The sequence below is a fragment of the Trichosurus vulpecula genome, chromosome 2 (genome assembly GCF_011100635.1).
Source record: "Trichosurus vulpecula isolate mTriVul1 chromosome 2, mTriVul1.pri, whole genome shotgun sequence".
Taxonomy (NCBI): Eukaryota; Metazoa; Chordata; class Mammalia; order Diprotodontia; family Phalangeridae; genus Trichosurus; species Trichosurus vulpecula.
Genome location: NC_050574.1, coordinates 90201607 through 90221818, shown reverse-complemented (window position 1 = coordinate 90221818; position 20212 = coordinate 90201607). Strand labels below are relative to the sequence as shown.

At 39.5% G+C, this 20212-nt stretch overlaps 1 protein-coding gene across 1 annotated transcript; it reads right to left on the bottom strand.

Moving 5' to 3' along the window:
* Positions 1-11434: 11434 nt before the first annotated feature.
* Positions 11435-19275, bottom strand: LOC118836670 (regulatory factor X associated protein). The gene is given in 3 exon segments (XM_036743898.1): positions 11435-12787; positions 15375-15482; positions 18337-19275. Coding segments are annotated over 3 exon segments (1161 nt in total). The 3' UTR covers positions 11435-12673.
* Between the last annotated feature and the right edge of the window lie 937 nt (positions 19276-20212).

Sequence of the window (20212 nt, the reverse complement as noted above, 5' to 3'; positions counted from 1 at the left end):
TAATCTAAGAATCACTGGAATAATTAAAAACCAATTTTTTTTCCAAAAGGCCTGGATATTATCTTTTAAGAAATCATGAATGAAAATTGCCCAGCTCTATTAGAACCAGAAGACAAAGTGAAAGTAAGAAGAATCCACTAGTTACCTCCTAAAATAAACCTTAAAATATAAATTCCCAGGAATATTATACACAAAATTCAGAGCTTCCAAGTTCAGGGGGGAAAAGATACTACAAAGAGCAAGAAAGAAAGAATTCAAGTACTATTCTGGCCTGGGCCTAACGGAGTCTTTTGTCTCTAGTCATCCAAATTTCAAATACAGTCTCAATGATGGTTAAAGGAAAACTAGCCTAATTTACATAGGAGTAGGAGGGTTGGAATATTGCTCCTATCACAAGTACCAAGGAGACACAATCAGGATCATTCAAGACTTAGCAGTTACCACTATAAAGCAGAGGAAAGCCAAGAATACACTCTTCTGAAAGGCAAAAGATAATAAAATATAACTTTATTGGGAAAAAAGTTGACTTAGTAAAATAGAGGACTTCCAAATATTGCTGATAGAAAGACCAGAGCGCTGTGAAACCCTGAAAGGCAGCCATAGGAATAAGAAGAAACAAAATTAATTTAATTTGAACACTTGGAAAGACTTATATGATGAAAGTATTTACCTTTTTCTAGGAAGACTAACAAACAGCCAGCTAATTAACACTCATAGGTATTTAGTTCATTTTTTTAATTCCCTATAACTAGGGCTGAATCACATTCTGTTGTCCCAGTCAACAGTATGACTTAATGTTAAAAGTTCCATGTGATTATTGTTTAATCTATTTCACAGACTGTGGGCTCTGCTTAAGAATCCTCACTGGTCTGTGTGGGTCAGAGGCCCTGCAGTTTTTCCTTAGTCCTCAAGATTCTCTGGGTCTCCTATGCAAATAAATGGGTGTGAGAAAAACAAAAATGGTCTGTACTTCAAATCTGGTTTGAAAATCCTGATTTTATTATGTCCATGTATATATGGACAAGCCTTCAACACTTTCAGCTCCCCTATACACTGTATAAATATTATATCCCTTCAGCAGAATTCAAGTTCCTAAAAGATGATGCTGTTACAGTTCTGCACTCAATATGGCATGTAAATTTGGAAAACTCAACAGCGGCTGCTGGACTGGAAAAGATCAGTTTAAGGGGGTAATGCATTCATTTTATACATTAGCAAGGTTATACTTAAGATTCTGCAAGCTAGGCCTCCATCATATATGAACCAAGAATTACCAGAAGAGCAGGCTGGTTTCCAAAGAGGCAGAGGAACTATAGACCAAATTACCAACAATCACTGGACTGTGGGGAAAGCAAGGGAGTTCCAGAAAAGTATCTACTTCCGTTTCATTGACTACGCTAAAGCTTTTGACTGTGTGGATCACAACAAAATATGGCAAGTCCTCGAAGAGATGGGAGTACCAGATCATCATCTCCTGAAGAATCTATTATTCCATTTTACAGATGAGGAAACTGAGGCAAGCAGTGGTTAAGTGACTTGCTCCAGGTCATACAGCTAATGCCTGAGACTGGTTCTGAACTCATCTTTCTAATTTCAGGTCCAGTGTTCTATCTGCTGCCCTACATGGCTGCCATTACTTTTCTTCTACTACATTAACCACCTAATATAATTTTTAAACTCTTGCTTTGTTACTTCTAGGAAGTTGAAATTTTGTGAGCACACTGTGTTTTTGTTTGAGGCTTTGCGTATAATTGCTATGAAGTTATTCTCTTGTTCTGGGTTTGTGTCTTGAGCACAAATTATTTTATCAACACTGTCTTCGGGACAGTTTCTATGCACTTCTGGAAGGAATAATGGGATTTTGTTTGGTTTAGATCTTTATCATCTGGGATCATGTTCCTACTTCTTCTGGTTTATGAGGACTGTTCTACAAGGACCTCAGAGAAGGCTCTTTCTAGTGAGTTGCAGACTTTCAAGGTCCTAGGGCATGGTCTGATCTAGGGTTTAGTTTGATTACTAGCCTCCCAGTTTGAGCTTTGCAGGCTCCCAATCCTGGTTTGAGATCAGTGACATAGCTACAGTCTCCTGTTTCCCTTCCTATCACCCAGTCCCCAATCTAAACGTCCTGCCCTGGTGTACACAACTCTAGGTTCCAGGTTTTCCTAGCTCACCCCAGTCCCTGAACTGGAAAGGCTTCTGGAGAGTGTGCAGATGTTTGCTGGCTGGACCCCTTCCCTTCCCTAGTACCTGCACACTTCTAGCTGTCTTGGTATGGACTTGGGCTAGAAAAATGTGCTTACTTGTAGTTTTTACTTAAAATTTCTTGATCATTACATATTCTGATGCTTTTTTTTTTTAACCCTTGCTGTAGTAGTTTGAGAGCTAGGCAGTTTTGCTCTGGATTGTCATCCTAGCTGAAAGCTAAACTGTTTCTCAAAAACAAAAACATCTGTTGTCCATAGCTAAAGAAGATAACAATCCATCATCCCAAATAGTATGTAGTCCTAGAACCATATGGGGGGGAGGGGTGTAACTGCTTGGAACTGCAGTCTAGCAGCTTGAAATTATGATTGGAGAAAAAGGGCAACTAATGACACAGTGACTTTGAATTTGCAGAAGTTAGGCTAAGCATTTTTAAAACCCTAAAATACCACCACCCTCCATCTTTTCTTTGTGTTCTAGAAGCAGCTAGGTAAAACAATTACCTTGATGCCACTTTGTTTATAAATGAGGTTGCTGATAAGGTCCTAATAAGAAAAGTGCTTCTACTTTTCTCTAATGTTTAAAAACATCAGTGAAGAATGAAGACTAAAAGTTCATCAAGATTGAGTTGGGCAGGAGGTCTTTCTTGGTAGCAGGCAACTGAACTTTATGTTGGGATTTAGTTATAATTCCATATTGGGAAACTGGGTTGTTTGGGGTAACTTCATGTAAATTGTGCCTTTACTGTTATAAAACAATTAAATAAATTTTGCTTCTATTGGGAGGCAAAACTTAGTTCAATCCCTACATCAAGCAGTAAAAGAGCTGTATAAATAAGTGCTAAGCAAATAAAATGTAAAAAGAAAAACACTGACTTAAACTAAAAGTGATACTTTATGTCACAGGGGTGGGGAACCTTCAGACCCAAGGCCACATGCGGCCTTCTAGGTCCTTGGGTGCGGCCTTTTGACTCAGTCCAAGTTTTACAGAACAAATCCTTTGATTAATTGTAGTATGATTTCAGTTATGTGACAAACTGCATTAATATTTAGGTCCCTTTCAGCTCTAAAATCCCATGATTCTGCTTGTTGAGCACCCACTGAGTGCAAAATATTATGCCAGCTGATGAGTGATACAAAGGCATAAGACTTGGCTCCCGTCCTTTAGGAGTTTACAATCAAGTTGATTTAAAGTGAGTTACAAAAACAGGATGTTCTTGAAAGTCAATACAAATAGGTACTAATTTATGAACTATTTTTAAAAGTCCTACACGCTGTTCTCAAAGGTTTCCATGGCTTCTGGATATAGGCAGGTACAACTCAAATGCTAATTATCATTCTCAGGCAATACTTTTTTCAGGCACTCAATAAAAAATACTAATGCTGAGCTGCTGGTAATATTAAAGGCACAACTAACTATAAGGGAGGCATGTGAAAACAGAGCCTCCTCAGTAGATTTTCAAAGGCAACCAGCGTGAAATCTAATCAACACCAACTGTCATCCTCAAGTGGGAAGCCAGGCAACAATACAAGGTATTAATTTTAGGATAATAAGCAGAACAGAAAAACCTACTGGTCAAAACTTGTCTACTGGATCTGTTTTCCTCAGGTTTTACCCCACCACATGCTTGTGTTTCTCTTAAACTCAAGCTACAAATAATGGATGAAAATGACCTTCCATTATTATTCCATATGCCCTATAAAAAAGCTGAGTGCTTTCTATGCTTCTTAATTATACCTCCCTAGAGAAAAGAGGATTCAATTTTTGTTCTATTGAGTTACAAGGAACAGAGTATGTGTCTGAATGTTTCAAAAAAAAAATTTATACAGAATAGTATAATGGTAAATATAAATTAAGGTCCGTGTGCAGAAATTGTTCTTCTGCTAATTAGTAGATTTGACCTGCTCAAGTGCTAAAAAAAACATGATGTAGCACTTTCATTAAAATTATAATAATTTTACTCGATTTTGAACTTGAGATGCTTTAATTGAGCCTTTTTTGTACTTGACAGGTGTCATTTGCTAATTTATAGCTATTTGGGCCTACTTACAAATGGGCAGCTTTTGCAAATAGGTATTAACCTATGCAGTCTTCAAAAGGCACCTATTACTACAATGTAAAAACAGCTTCACAGATGGTGGAGAGCTGGCCTTAGAGTTGAGAAGACCTGGGGTGAAGGCCCATCTTGGATCCATGCTGACTGTATGACCTTGGGCAAGTCATTTAACTTCTTGGTGTCTCAGGCAACTCTCTGAGATCAAGTTGAGTGAAGGCACTGATCTGCAAAGGGAGTAAAGATGTTATTCACCAGGAGCTTCCTAGCCCATTCAATACTAAATAGGCAGATAGGGGTAAAGCACTGAAGGCTCTGAAGATACCAGAAGAAAAACAACACAGTCCTTTGCCCTCAAGAAGCAGCTAAAGACAACTAGAAGCCAAGGAAGTTAATAAAAGAGAATTAAAGTAGGGATTGTGGCTGGGCCCGTGATTTCATTGTTATAGGAAACTCCCAGACGAGGAAATGATCAGCATGGGTCAGCTATGCAATGTGTAGTCTTAGAGAATTGTCTAGAATCTGAGAGATTAAGAGATTGCTGGAAGCCCAGAGAGTCATATTCAACGCATATATTGTTCTCCTGATTCTGCTTCCTTGTGTATCAGTTGATCTGTGTCTTGCCGTGTTTTTCAGAAGTCTTCAGAAATGTCGACTCTTACAGCATAGCATTCTTCTTACAGCATTCCATTCTATTCATGTGCCAGTTTTTCAGCCGTTCCCCAACTGTGGGATACTTAATTTATTTCAGGTTCTTTGCTATCACACAAAATGTTACTGTGATTATTTTGATATTCCTGGGACCTTTCCTGCTTTGAGTTCCATGGGATATATGCCTAGTAGTTGGATCTCTGGGCCAAAAGTTATAAACATCTTATTCAGGTTTTAGTGTAATTCTAAACTGCTTTCCAGAAAAATTATAAGAATTCCATTTTACCAACAGTGTTATCTTTAATTGCTCCTCCAACACTGCCTACTTCCATATTTTGTCATCTTTGCCAATTTGCTGTGTGAGGTGAAACCCGAGTTGTTTTGATTTTCATTTCTATTTTTAGTGATTTGCATCAATTGCAATTCTTCCTTTGAGAATTGTTCCTTCATATCCAACAACTTCCTCAATTCACTGGGGAATGACTTTTAGATAAAGCAATCTTCTTAAAGAGCCTAAATGAGGTAGTCAATAACATTAAATATTTCAAAGTGCTTCATGGGTCCAGCAAACCACTCAGGTTTTCAGGAAGCCTTGTGAGTATTTCTTATAAAATATTAAGATTTACAGGCATTACGAAAAAGTGCTATATACTAGACAACTACCACTTTTGGTGAACAGCTCAATGGGCCATAGGCATCAGCTGAACAGCATAAAAAACTTCAAAACTTCTTGGAGTTCACAGAAGAGTTAAAAAATATAAAATATGATCATCATGCTATTAAAATGATATTCCTAAGGCACAGTCGGACCATGTTACTCCTCCCTTCCCTCACCCTTGTATTCCTAATAAACTACAGTGGGTACCTACTACCTTCAGAATCAAATACAAATTTCTGTCTGGCATTCAAAGTTCTGTACAACCTATTCCATCTATCCCCCTCTCCAGTTTTCTTCCTTTGCAACCTGATATATACTCTGTGATCCTGTGATCCTTGAATAAGACATTTCCACTGTCTGTTCTCCATGCCTGGAATGATCACTCACTTCATCTCTACCTTCTGGCTTCCTTCAAATCCCAGCTGAAATCCTACCTTCTACAGGCAAATTTTCCCAGTCTCCCTTACTTCTGGTGGTTCCTTTGCTGATTGTTTCAGATTTATTCTGTATTTATCTTGTTTGTACATAGTTCTTCTCTGGTTGTTTCCCCCATTAGACTGTGAGCTTCTTGAGGGCAGAGACTGTTTTTGTATCTATCTCCAGCACTTAGCACAGTGTCTGGCACACAGTGGGCAGTTAACAAAATGTTTACTGACTAATGTAGGTATGGATGGGGCAGTAAATATTCCTTTTTGAGTAAGAAGAAAACGGACTGCTTTAATGAGAGAAATCATGGAAAGAAATTCTCAGCTAAATAATGGAAAAAGCATTTTTTTCCATACTGATCACTTTTTTGGGGGGGTTGGGGGAAGGCAGGGCAATTGGGGTTAAGTGACTTGCCCAAGGTCACACAGCTGGTATGTCAAGTGTCTGAGACAGGATTTGAACTCAGATCCTCCTGACTCCAGGGCCGGTGCTCTACTCACTGCGCCACCTAGCTGCCCCCTACTGATCACTTTTTTATGGTGTAGGGAGGAGGCATAATAAAAATCTTTATTCCCCTCCCAAAAAACAAAAACAAAATACAGAACACTATGCTAGGCACTAAAAAGCTTGCCTATTCTTTAGCAATATACTTTAAGTTAACATGAACTAGTTCAAATACTAAGCAGTTATAAAACATTTTAAACAATTCATCTTTTTGATAACACTTTCACTTGATGCTTTACTTTCTATAAATCATTAAACACAACCATCTCTGACAAATTAAATCTACAACTAGCCTAAAGAGCAATAAAAAGACAACGTAATTAATCTGCATTCTTATTTACTAGTAATAAAAATCAAGAAACAATTTTTAAGACCTTTTACATTAACAGAAACTTTCGAATACTTAAGAACTAACCTATCTAGAAATACACAAGAGCCACATAAGAAAAACTAAAATTGTGACCAAAATAAAAGAAGACTTAAGTAACTGGAGATATATTTGACGTTTGTAATAGGTTGGATATTACAGTAAAAATGTCAGTGCTTTCCAAATTAATTTACATATTTAGTGAAATAAGTGAAATACTAAGGGCTTTCCTTATGGAACTCACAACAAAATTTATATGGAAAACAAGTGGACAAGAATATCACTGAGGAGGAGAACGATGAAGATGGTCCTACATCCCCAGACTGTAAAATATACTACAAGGTATCAATCACCCAAGCTATGCATTACTAAGAAAAGAGAAACAATAAATCAATCAATAAACATTTATTATGAGCTTGCTATGTGTCAGACACTGGGCTAAGCAACGGGGATACAAAAGAGGCAAAAGACAGTCCCTGCCCTAAAGGAGCTTACAGTCTAATGAAGGAGACAACATGCAAACAAATATGCACAAAACAAGCTATATGCAGAGTAAATAGGAAATAAATAACAGAAGGAAAGCACTGGAATTAAGAAAGGTTGGGGTAGGGTTCTTGTAGAAGGTGGGATTTTAGTTGGAACTTAAAGGAAGCAGAGAGGTCAGTAGTCCAAGCAGAAGGAGGAGAGCATTCCAAGTATGAGGGATAGCCAGAGAATATGTCTGGAGTCATAAAGAGTATCTTGTTAGTGAAGCAGTCAGGAGGACAGTATCACTGGATCTAAGGCTAAGGTATAAGAAGACTGGAAAGGTAGGAGGGGCCTAGGTAATGTAGGGTAACGAATGCTAGAATATTTTGTATTTGATTCTGGAAGCAATAAGAAGCCATAGGAGATTGAGTAGGGAGGGTGAAGGCAGGGGGTGACAACAATCGTACCTCTACTTTAGGAAAATCACTTTAGTTGCTGAATGGAGCCTGGATTGGAGTGGGCAGAGACTGGAGAGCAGGCTACTACAATAATACAGGTGTGAGGAGATCAGAGTGGTGGCAGTCTCAAAGGAGAAAAGGGAGAATATTTGAGAGATATTATGAAGGTGAAATTGACAGGCCTAGGTAACAGCTTGGATATGAGGGGTGAGAGAGTGAAGAGTCCAGGACGACTCCTACTTGCAAGCCTGTGGGACTGGGAGGCTGGTGTGTCCCTTTACAGTAATAGGGAAGATAGGAGGCCCGTAGAGTTTAAGGGAAAAAGATAATTCATTCTGTTTTAGACATGAATTTAAGATGCACTGGATATCCAGTTCAGAATGTCTTAAAGGTGGTTGGAGGTGTCAGATTGGAGGTCAGCAGAGAGTTTGGGACAGGACAGGGAGATGAGAAAATCATCAGCATAGTTATGGCGATTAAATCCATGGGAGCTGATGAGATCACCAAGTGAAGCAGTATAGAGGGAGAAGAGAAGAGTACAGAACCCTGAGGGACACCTCGGGTTAGAGGATGTGATCTGGATGAGGATCCAGCAAAGGAGACGGCAGAGAGGAGAACCAGGAGAGAGTGATATCGTAAAAACCTAAAGGCAAGAGAGTGTCAAGGAAGAGAGAGTGATCAACAGTGTCAAAGCCTGCAGAGAAGTCAAGGAGACTGAGAACAGAGAAAAGGTCACTGGGTATGGCAATGAAGGGATCACAAATAACTGAGCAAAGTAGCTGTGATGGAATGATAAGGGGTGAAGCCAGATTGTAAGGGGTTAAGAAGAGTGAGAAGTGGAGGTACCTAGCATAGGTGGTCTTTTTGAGAGCAATGGAATAGAATAAATACACTATACAAAAGTTTAGTGTTTGATAAACATATAGAAAAAATAAACTTAGCACAGAATTATTTAACAAACATATTTGGAACATTAGTTGGTAATCTGTCAGGAAAAAATCTATATTTTGGACCATACTTTCCTGCACAGAATTATAAAAATGAAGAAAGAAAATGGAATAAAGTATTTCAATTGTGGAGGTTAGATTTTTTTTTTCAACTCAACAAAAATAATTACTGGAGAGAAGATAAATGTGCTTGATTATATGAAAAGAAAACATTTCTGTACAACAAAAATATATATAATTAAAATAAAAAGAAAAAATAGATTGGGAAAATATTTAGAACAAATATTATATGTAAAAGTTTGACATCTAAAAATATAAGGAATCTTTTTTAAAAAAAGACCTTATCTCTACTAGCCTGGAAGTACTAGGGCCTTTGCCACTCTGATTGAGATGGGGACTTTGTTTGTGACCTAGGCTGGTTTGCCCCTCCTTAAGCAACCAAATGGCACCACTCCTCCCCAAGTCCCCATGAAGACCCACTCTATTAATGCCAAACTTAGTGCAGATGCATAATTGGCATAGCCCAATTCTGAAGCTCAGAACTCCCAAGCTCAAGGAATCTGTTAACTTCCGTCTCCCCAGTAACCGGGACTGTAGGCATACGCCACCATGGTTACCAGAGGTCAAAGAATATGCATCATTTTTTCAAAAGAAACACAAATTGTCAATAACCACTTGAAAAAATTCTCAATGTTGATTATAATCAAAGAGATGAAAAATAAAACAATTTTGAGGTACAATCTTATACCCATAAAATTGGTAAAAAAAAAAATCAAAAGTAAAAATCTTCACTGCTAGCACACTTAATGATTGCTGCTGAAATTTCAAACTTGAAGAATCATTTTTGTAGAGCAATCTGAAAAACAACCATTTATTAGGCACTTACTGTGAGCTGGGTGCTGTGCCAAATCTTGGGCTCCTTCCCTCAAAGAGTTCACATTCTAATGGAGGAGACAAGATGCAAACAAGTATTTACATAAACACAAGGCAATATATATGAGGTAAATGGGAAGTAATCTTAGAGGACAGGCACTAGCAGCTGTAGGGGGCAGGGGGACCCTGACAGAGAAAGATCTCCTGTGGAAGGTAGGATATGAGCCTGATTCATGAAGGAAGCCAGAGGATCCCAGACACAAGGGAACAACCAGTGAAAATGTAGTCAGGAGGAGTGTTGTATGCCAGTAGGAAGGACAGTGTTATGGTTGTCACAGAGTGTGTGGGAATCAGGTGTAGGAATACCTATGTTTCCTTCTGGAAATTACTGACTAGGGAGGAGGTGACAAGGTCAGACCTGTGCTTAAGGATGATCACTTTGTAGCTGAGTGGAGGATGGATGGAAGTGGGGAGAGCCTTGAGGCAGGGAGACCAGTCAGCAGGCTATTGCAACAGTCTACGTGTGCGGTGGTGGGAGTCTGCACGAAGGTGACAGCTATGTGAGTAGAGGAGGCATCTATGAGATGGTGCACAGCAGGAAACAGTATGATTGTTGACAGAAGATTGAATATGTAGAGTGAGGGTGAAGGAGTTGAAGATGACATAAAGGTTGTGACCCTCAGTGACTGACCTTGAGTAATAGAGAAATTAGAAAGAGAGGGTTTTGGAAGAAAGATGAGGTCTCTTTTAGACAGGTTGAGTTTAAGATGTCTATGAGACATCCAGTTCAAAATGTCCAATAGGCATTTGGTGATGTGAGACTGTAGGTCAGAAGAGAGGTTAGGGATGGAAAAATAGATGAGATTCATTTGCACAGAGATAATTAAACCCACAGAAGTTGATGAAATCACCAAGTGAGACATTATAGAGAAAAGAACGGAGCACAGCCCCTTGGGGGACACCCAAGATTAGTGAGTGAATATCCAGCAAAGGATACTGAAATGGGGAAGTCAGTTAGGTAAAAGAGCCAAGGATAAAACAGAGGCATTAAGGCCTAGGGAAGTATGCAGAAGAGGGTGATAGTGGTTGAGGCTGAATAGAGGTCAAGAAGGATGAGGATTCAGAAAAAGCCATGAGATTATTGATAACTTAGGAGCTAATAGTTTCAGTTGAGTGATGAGATACTTTCAATGATTCAGTGCTTGGTTCATGGCCTTCCTTTCCACCTCAACTCCTGCCCTCATAATAGAATATTTCAGAATATATGTTACTGTTCCCTCAGATACCATAACCCCAGTTCTTCCATCTACTCAACTGCCATGACCTACTCCTTAACTCCACCTCAGCTTTCACAGAGGTATTTCCCTTCATTCTGCTATCACCCACAAGTGTTCCACTTTCATATCTAAGAATCCCAAAATACCTTTATCTGGTTATATTTTTTTCTTCTGTTCCTTTGCCCTTCTTTTCTTAAACCTACTTTTTTCCCTCACCATTACTTTCAGTCTTCTTATCTGTCTGTTCTATCCCAGGGCATGTATTCCAGTATATAACTCTTACCACCTGATTCTTAATAGCAGCATGAATTATATCTTAATATCTAAATCTTTTAAGCCCCTTTTTTTTACTCAGGTCTCAAATGTACAGCCCCTTTCCCCTTTCTAGCTGAAGAAGCAGAACTTATCTTCAATTCTTAAACTTCAACACAGGTTTGGGTTTCCTGACCAAGTAGATCAAAGGCATAAACTAGGGTCATATGCCAGCGTGACAATAAATGAACAATATAACCTAATCCCCTCTACAGATTAAAGCATCTAAGTATATGAATAAATTACAACTCAAAAGTACACAAATTTTTATTTTATTATTTTTTGCACCAATCTATAGTTATAAAGCCCATACACATAAACTGAATTAGAATGCTCTTTGAATGCTTATCAGAGAGCTTTGTCTGTAGAGGCCGTGGCTTAAAAACCATCTTACAAACGACAAACATGCTTCCACACAACCCAGCTGGGTACACATTTGACTCTGACATTCTTCTGGGTGCTATGATTAGATATGTTTGAGTTTTGTTATCTTAGAAGAAAAGATTACAGTACGTCACTTCATTCTTTGGGCATCTATTCAATAGTAACCATCTTGAAATGGCTCGATAGTTTTTTAATAATTCACAACATACAGGGAGTTCTTCCTCCTTTTCTCAGAGTTTTCCAATGAAAAAAATGAGTGATAATAAAATCAGTGCCAATTTTATCAGGGAATTGGTGAACACAGTGAATCAGATACAATCTCCACTCACTATACATTCTGCACTTCAGAATACCTGCTTCCACAGAGATCACATTTAATACCTGACATGCAATAGACAATGTGGTGTTAGGTAATGTAATCAAGCAGTTTCTTCTGTATTTTCTTCATTCCAATTTCTTTCATGAAATCATCTTCTTGTTACAGTAGGACATTTATGAAGATGGGGGCACACGTCAGTCTCATAGAACAGCTGATAATTACTACCCTTCTTCCTACATATAGTATACACGCACACTATATTTGCTTCCTTATTAACTCCAGGTTTAAATGTGTAGAAAAGCATAAAGAAGGTTATTCCTGAGCCCAGGCCTCCTGAATGTCCAAGCTATATCTTGCCACACTCAGTGGCTAGACAGTTCAAGATCAATATCTATTACTTTCACAACTTCCACAGAAAGTAACTATCTCATTTCCTTCATTAATAATAAACTTAAGAATGACCATATTTATGATCTTTTGCCTGATAACTTGTTGGGAGATTTGGGGTATTTTTAAAATTAAAGTTGAAAAACGTTTTTAAAACAATGAAGTTTTGGAAATATAAGAAAGAACCAGATTTCTTCAAAATCCAGATTCCCACAAAGTCTAGAACTCATCACAAAAAACAAATATATGTATTTCTAGGAAAAGGTTTTATGACAATCATATGCATGTGTTCTACTTGACTGTTATAACCTATTTCTCTTCAATATAAAAATATCTTCGGCCAGTACAGTGAAATACTAAACCTGTGGACAGCCTCAATTAGTCCCTTTACACTGATGCTCCAGGAAACTGTTGTTGTTGTCTCTGCTCTAAAACTTGTTGATTTAGTAGCTGTTGCTGTCTTTGCAGAAACTGTACAACTTCTGGACTTCTTAATAGTGCCTTAAAGGAAAGAAAACATAGTATAATGCACTGATTATCTATGCGCTCATTTTAAACACTAATAAGCTAGCACCATCCAGTTTAATAGTTTCATATTAGGAACCACAACATAAAACAGACTTATAAATAAATGAAACTTTTTATTATATTTAACAGCTGATGCTAAACTCAAATTATTAGTACGTATGTTAATAAGGTCACTACTTTGCATTAAAACAGAAACCCTGAGCACACGTTATGACACCAAATCATAGAATAATAAAGACAGAAGTTATGTGTATGACTCTCAGTGTATGAAAAGCAAGAAACTTTTGACACTGTTTTTGATCTGAGAAATGTTTAATATTTTGTTCATGTGCTAAGAGATGAGCACTCTATGTAGATGTGGAAAAGGCTTAAACTTGCAGAATAAAATACTAAAGGTACAGCTGGTCCGTAGTAGCAGGGAAAAAAAATAAAATGAGAACTACTAAAAATTGAAGGACAGAACCTAATTATTTCTACAGTTTTTATAGCTGGTTGAACAGTATGGTGCATTGGAAAGAATACTAGTCTCAGACCAAGACCGAGGCCCTGGTTTTCTTCTACTGGCCTCTATGTCTTTAGATAAGTCCTAGTAAAACAGGCAAAACAGCCTCAATCTGAGTTTCATCATCTGTAAAACATGGTTGTGACTGGAGTAGATGCTCTCTAATGTCTCATCCAATTCTAACATTAGATAATGCCTTCATTCTAGATGGTTCTATTACAACCCTGATAAATAAAATTCAGGAACTAAAAATAAAAATACTCTGGTGTTAGATTTAAGTCTTAAGAGGTACTTTTAAATTTAGTCCTGGGATTCAATTCCTATTACTAAACCTTATTTTCAAACAGATCATCAAATGATTATTCACTTAACATTTAATGTGAATATTAAATTTTTGTTAATAAAGAGCAATAATTGCTATTTTTTTCTCTAAATATTTATTTCCTAAATTTCACTGCAGGGTTTCTTATAGTGGATTATACATCCACTATGGCAAACTATACTTGTTCCATTGGGTATGCAGAAATACTACATTTCTAAAAACACATTCCAGTAATATAGAGATTCAAACCTGTTAGATTGGAAAAAAAAATAGAGGCTTACTCCAAATAAATTGTAATGTACAACTCCCTATGCCACTGATTTCCCACTTTAAGGATCAAAAATAAAACTGTCAATTGTTCGGAGCCAACAGGACATTAATAACTTTTACCTGGGAAGATTAAGAGATAATTTACACACAAAATTTAATTTGTAATACTGTGCAAATAACCAGTTCAAAACAAGGTTTCAATATAGTAGTTTCTCTATGTAAAAATGAACATTTCTGAAAAACCCACTATTATTTAGGCTAGTCCAGACCTAGTCAAAGGTACATGATATCAATCAGCAAGCACGGATTAAGCTTCTACTGTGGGTCAGGCAACAGAGATCAAAATTCAAAGAAATAATCTCTTCCCTCAAAGACTTTACATTCTAACAAGGGAGACAACAAATAAATAAGTGTACACAAAAAAATCTGAAGAGAATAAATACAAAGTAGTTACATCAACGAGGTAGTTTGGAAAGGATGACACTAGCAATTCGGAGGATCATGCTAAGCTTATGTAGAAGGTAGTTTCTGAATTGCGTCTTGAAGTAATGGAGGGATTCTATGAGGTAATAGTGAAGAGGGAGTGAATTCTAGGGTTAAGAGACACCAAGTACAAAGGCACAAACAAGGGAGAATGTCACATCCAGTTTGGCTAGATTGGGGAGTGCAGGAGGGAAAGTAATATACAATGGCTGGAAAAAGACTGGGGCCAAATTGTGAAAGACTTTAAAAGTGAAACATAAGAGTTGTTCTTATAGGCAATGGTGGAACCAAAGAATTAGGAAAGTGATATAGTCAAATATGAACTTAAAGAAAATCATTTTGTCAGCAGTATTAGAAGATGGACTGAAGCAGAAAACCTGAGGCAGGGAGACCAATTAGGAGGGTACTGCAATTATGTAGGTGACAGGTGATAAGGGCCTTAATGTGCCAATTAATGTGCCAAAAGAAGGGATCCATTAGAGATGTTGTAGAGCTAGAAATATCAAGACCTGAAAGCTGAATGGATGTGTAGAGAAAGGGAGAGTGAGGAGCTGAGGTTACAAATCCAGGAGTCTGGAAAAAGGGTAGCACCTGCATCAAAAAAAGGCAGAAAGAAAAAGCAAGTTTGGAAGGGGAGATATTGGTATCTCCTGAAACTAGGTAAAAATTTATAATGAAGGCACTCAATATTAGAGCAACACCAAAGTAGAATTCATGATAATAGGTTTACATTGAATTCCATTTTGTTCAAATAACCAAACGATTTAATGAATAAATAGTACTTCACTAAAGATTATCTTTCCTATATGACTCTTTGACATGGTCCTTAAGGATAGTCTTATATCAAGGTTCCATGTGTCAAAATAAAACAAATTTAAGTGTCAGTTTATGAAGCTTCAGTTACCTCTCAAAGGTTAAAACAAAAAAGAAAAAAAAATCATGTTTTATATTTGTTTCTATTTTACAAAAGAAATCATATTTACCAGCCGTTTTTGATTTAACACTTGCTCTAAGAGAGAAGGTCTTGCAGGACGATCTCCAATAGAACCACTCCTTTGTTTTCCAGTGGATGCTGAGCCGTCTGTGCTTTCCTAAAGTTAATGATACAATAAATTTTTTTTTTAAATTAACCTTTTTCGTTTATAGTCTGGCCTATTTCCTAGCACCCGCAGTCAAATCTAAACATTATATTACATGGTACCCCTACACAATCTGACACCAATCTTATGAGAGTATAAGATATATATATATATATATATATATATATAGATAAGATATACAGATATATGATAGATTGATAAGATACATATATATATATATACACACACACACAGACCTACTCCAACCCTTTATTTTTGAATGTGAAGACATTTCTCTTCTACTATTGTAGAAGGGAATTTTGCACCTGTGCCCTCATAATCAAAATGAGAGGGTGGGACTAGATCTAGACATTACGCCCTGCACAAACTTTTCACTATCACTTCAGCTTTGCCCATGTCCTTCTCCTGACTTTGTCTATATGCCTACCTCTGTGCTACCAATCTGCATCCTACCCATCCTACAAATCCTAAGTCCAAGGGTCACCTTTTCCATGGTGCCTCCCATAATGAAACAGTAACAACATAGATGATAACTGTCAAAATGCCTACACAGTTCTGTATCACAAAGTATACGAGACTCTCCACATAGAATGTAGAAAAAGTAAACCTTTTATTCAGACACCAGAGAACCATATCCCAAGCTATTTATCCAGTCTACCACAGCAGTAAAACATTCCATACATAACATCACAACATGGAGCTTTACCATCCCAAAACCTCTCCGACCCCCTGCTGCGGTCTTCCCCAAAACAAACTCACAGAACAGATAAGTCAGCCTGTTCAGTTCTAACAGTCAGGAGGGCGGCCATTAGTAGCTATAATATCTTTCTCTCTCTTGGCATTTTCTGTGACATAACTTCCTTTTCCTGTCAGGAAGCTCCTCCTACCATTTGGCATAGGCTTTCTCTGATGTAAGCAGGTCACATGGCTATTAATGGGTGCGAAAGATCTTCAAATCTCACTGCTACTACATAAAAACTTTCCAGTGATCTTTCTTTGGAACTAAACATCTCTGCCATTAACTTGAAATCTAGCATATCTTACCCTGTATGGTTAGATATATTTTTAGACATAAATCTTTTCTACTCAACAAGGATATGAACTTTTTGAAGGACCATGTCTTCAAAGTCCTTGTAGACTATATAAAGCAAATGTGATTCAAATGTTTTCGTATTATCCCCTGAGGTTCTGAAGATTTTCAATGACTTGCTCCTGGTCACATAGGTACTAACTTATCTGAGGCAGGCATTAAGCCAAGGATTCCTGATTACAAGTTCAGAACTCTATTCCACTTGACTACCTCTCCTAAAGGGGAGGTAAATATCTCCTAAATCAATCTGGAAGGGAGCTTTAAAACGAACTAGTTTAACCTGTAGAAATCTCAAACATTCTGGACTGGTCATCATTTACCTTCCAGCCTCTAAGAACTCTCAGTCCACTTAGCTTAATTGCTATAGTATCATCTCAGCTTCCTCCCCTGTAAAGATCATAGTTCCTGCATTTCCTACCTCATAGAGTCTTTGTCAGGGAAGTGCTATAGATGTCCTAAGTCAACAAGCATTTATTAAACACCTATGTGCTACTCACTGGGCTAAGCACTGGGGATAACAGAAAAAGTATAAGACAGTCCCTACTCTCAAGGAGCTCACGGTGCATTATTCTTTCCACAGAACAGATGAACCTGCTGCCTTAAAGAATAAAAGCCTTTCTGGTAAACTGGTAGCTGTCATAGCAACCCAGTTCAAACAATACAAATACCTTGAGATATTTGTGCCTGAAATGCTTTTTCTCTGGGAGAAAAAAGAAGACAATAAGACTTCCAACATGTCAGTTGTACTTGATTTTCCACAGGCCACCAGCTCACCCCTTCAATAATTAATTAGACTCATCATAATCTGCCCAATATATTCTGCATGCTCATACCCCTTCTCCCCAGGTGAATATTTGTTTTCCTTTGTCACACACTCCATGGCTATAATACTACATAACATTTATATAGTGCTTTAGGATTTGTAAACAGCTTTAACAACAATAGCTAACTTTTATATAGCGCTTACAATTATCTCATTTGATCAGCTCGATAACCCTGGGAGGTGGGTGCTATTACTCCCATTTTACAGGTGAGAAAACTGAGGCTGGCAGTGACTTGCTGCATCAGTCACTCATAAGATTAAGTGACTTTCAGAGATTCAGTCGAGCAGCTTCCACAGCTATTAAGTGTGGAGATTTAAACTTGGGGTCTTTCTGGTGGGTCCAGCAATCTGTTCACTGTACCATTTTATCAAGATGAGATCACGTATGTACACCTTAAAGCACTTCGTTATGTAAGTGCTATTATTATCTGGGTGTCTCAAAAGTCTTAGCTCAATTAAGTTGCTGTTTAAGCTTTTATACCTTTAATCTGCACTAAGACTTCTAGGACATCCCGATAATAATTATAGCTAACTGCTTACGAGATGTCAGGCACTGTGCTGAGCGATTTACAATTTTTATCTCATTTGATCCTCCCAATAATCCTTTCAGGGAAGCACCCTTTTATAATTGAGGAAACTGAGGCAGACAGAAGTTAATTGACTTGCCCAAGGGTCCCAACAGTCAGGGTCTGAGGCCAAATTTGAACTCAGGTCTTCCTGACTCCAGGCCCAGCGTTCTATCCCCAGCACTGCAGGTCGGTCAATAAGTATTTATTAAGGGCTTGCTATATGCGGGCACTGCGCTAAATTTGCAAACATGAGCATAAACTTTGGCAGAGGTCGCTGGCCCCGCTGCCGGGCTGGCGCGGGGCCGGGCATCTCCACGCACAAGCGCCCCGCCCCCGTACCGGCGCCCCGCCGCCCGGGGATACCTCGAGCTTGACGCTGCCGGCGCTGCCGCCCCCTGAGCCTCCGCCGGCGGCGGCCCCGGTGCCGGCCAAGCTCAAGGCCTGATCGCTCTTCTTCTTCTTGTACTTGTCCTTGTACATCTTGTTGCGGTGCTTCTTGCACATCCACGGCTTGCGCTGCTTGGCCACCTGGCTCGTGGTCTCGCTGCAGCCCTCGTAGATGCACGTTTTGCTCACGCTGCCCTCATCGCCCCCGCCCGCGGCCCCGGCGGACGCCCGGCCGCCTTCGCCGCCCGAGTGCGTCTCCTCGTCCTCCAGTTCCTCCAGGCTGGCGGTGCTCTCGCCACCCCCCGGAGGGTCGGAGGTGTCCAGCAGGTCCGCCTCGTCCTCGGCGGCCTCGTCCTCGGCATCTCCTGCCACTTCACACAGGGGCGTGAGGTTGCCGGCGGCGCTGCCGCCCCCCGGGATCGGGGTCGACGAGGCCGCCGGAGCGGGGATCGGCCGCAGGATGGCGCCCGCCGGCGCCTCCTCTGGCCCGCCGCAGGGCTGCATGACCAGTAGGGTGAGCGGTGGCGCCGGGGGAGCAGCGGCCGGGGGGGCGGCGGCGCCGCCGCCTGCCTCCGCCGGCTCGATGCGCTCCTGTGCCTCCGTGCTGCGGCCGCCGGTCCAGGCCAGAAGACGCGTTGTGTCCCTGCAACTGCCTGGCTAACGTCAGCCCGAGCAGCGCCCGAGAGGCGCTGAGCCCGGCTCAGAATAACCTTTCTTCCTGCGCCTGCGCGGCCCCAGGCAGCAGGATGCGGGTATTAGTGAGGCGGGAGTTTGAAAGCCTGGCGGAAGAAAGCTCCTAGCCTTTCTAAGGGACTGAGGGCTGAAGGCAGGCTCGAGACATTGCGCATGTGTGGTAATGCGGCCTCGGCTTATTGACCCGTAGTGAGTGGGGAGGGGGGGCTGGTTTACCCGCATGTGCACTGGTAATCTTATCCGGGGGATGCAGATTTGAGGGAATTTCGTCATTCATTTCTTGACCCTCGGCTTTCCCTTACTACTGTTGGATTCTCCACTCCTGCCTATACTCCACACCTCACACCTATCCAACCTCTCCTCCTTTTTATTACTCAGAAGAAAAACATTCTCATCAGGCCTGTTTATTGGTAGTTTAATTGTCCTGCTTATTCTCACTTCTGTGACTTGGAAAAGTACATTTTATTCCCACTCTTCCTACCGGCCCTTCTTTTGCCCTCCCCTCCCCCATGTATAAAGTGGGAAAGATTGCTCAGGATCTCTTTTTGGCATGAGTAGAGGGCATTTCCTCACCCTGGAGTTCCCTGTATCAGTCCTTATCCTTAGTCTATTTCTATACATAGTTCAAGTAGAATAAATTAAACTACTCCGGTGCCTATTTCCACTTCTGCAATTTAAAGCCTCTTTCTCTCTTAACTGTGGTTAGCATTAGTGGTTTTGGACCATTTTGCTTCCTTTTTTTCCCCTTCTATCCATGTACTAAATTATAAAACATAGTACTTACAATTTCCCCAACTTTCTGTAGAGCTGGGTTCTTGAGGTCCTTAGACCTCTAAAAGGATAGATTTCAGGGAAGTACCTGAACTAGGAAAAAAATACATCTTTATTCTCACTAACCCCTAACTGAAATGTAGCATGTCCTTCAAAAAAAATTTTTTTAAGTTATTAAAAATTATTATGAGAAAGGGTCCATAGGCTTCACCAGACTGCCAAAGGGGTCTGTGACATAAAAATTATTTGGAATCCCTACTTGGAAAAAGGCAAAACCAAAATTTTAATATATTGATTACAGTTGCGCAAAATGAATTAACCTTCTCAAAACTAACCACATCTCTTCGTGTCTACTCTCCCCTTTCAGCAGCTTCTAGACCTTTCATTG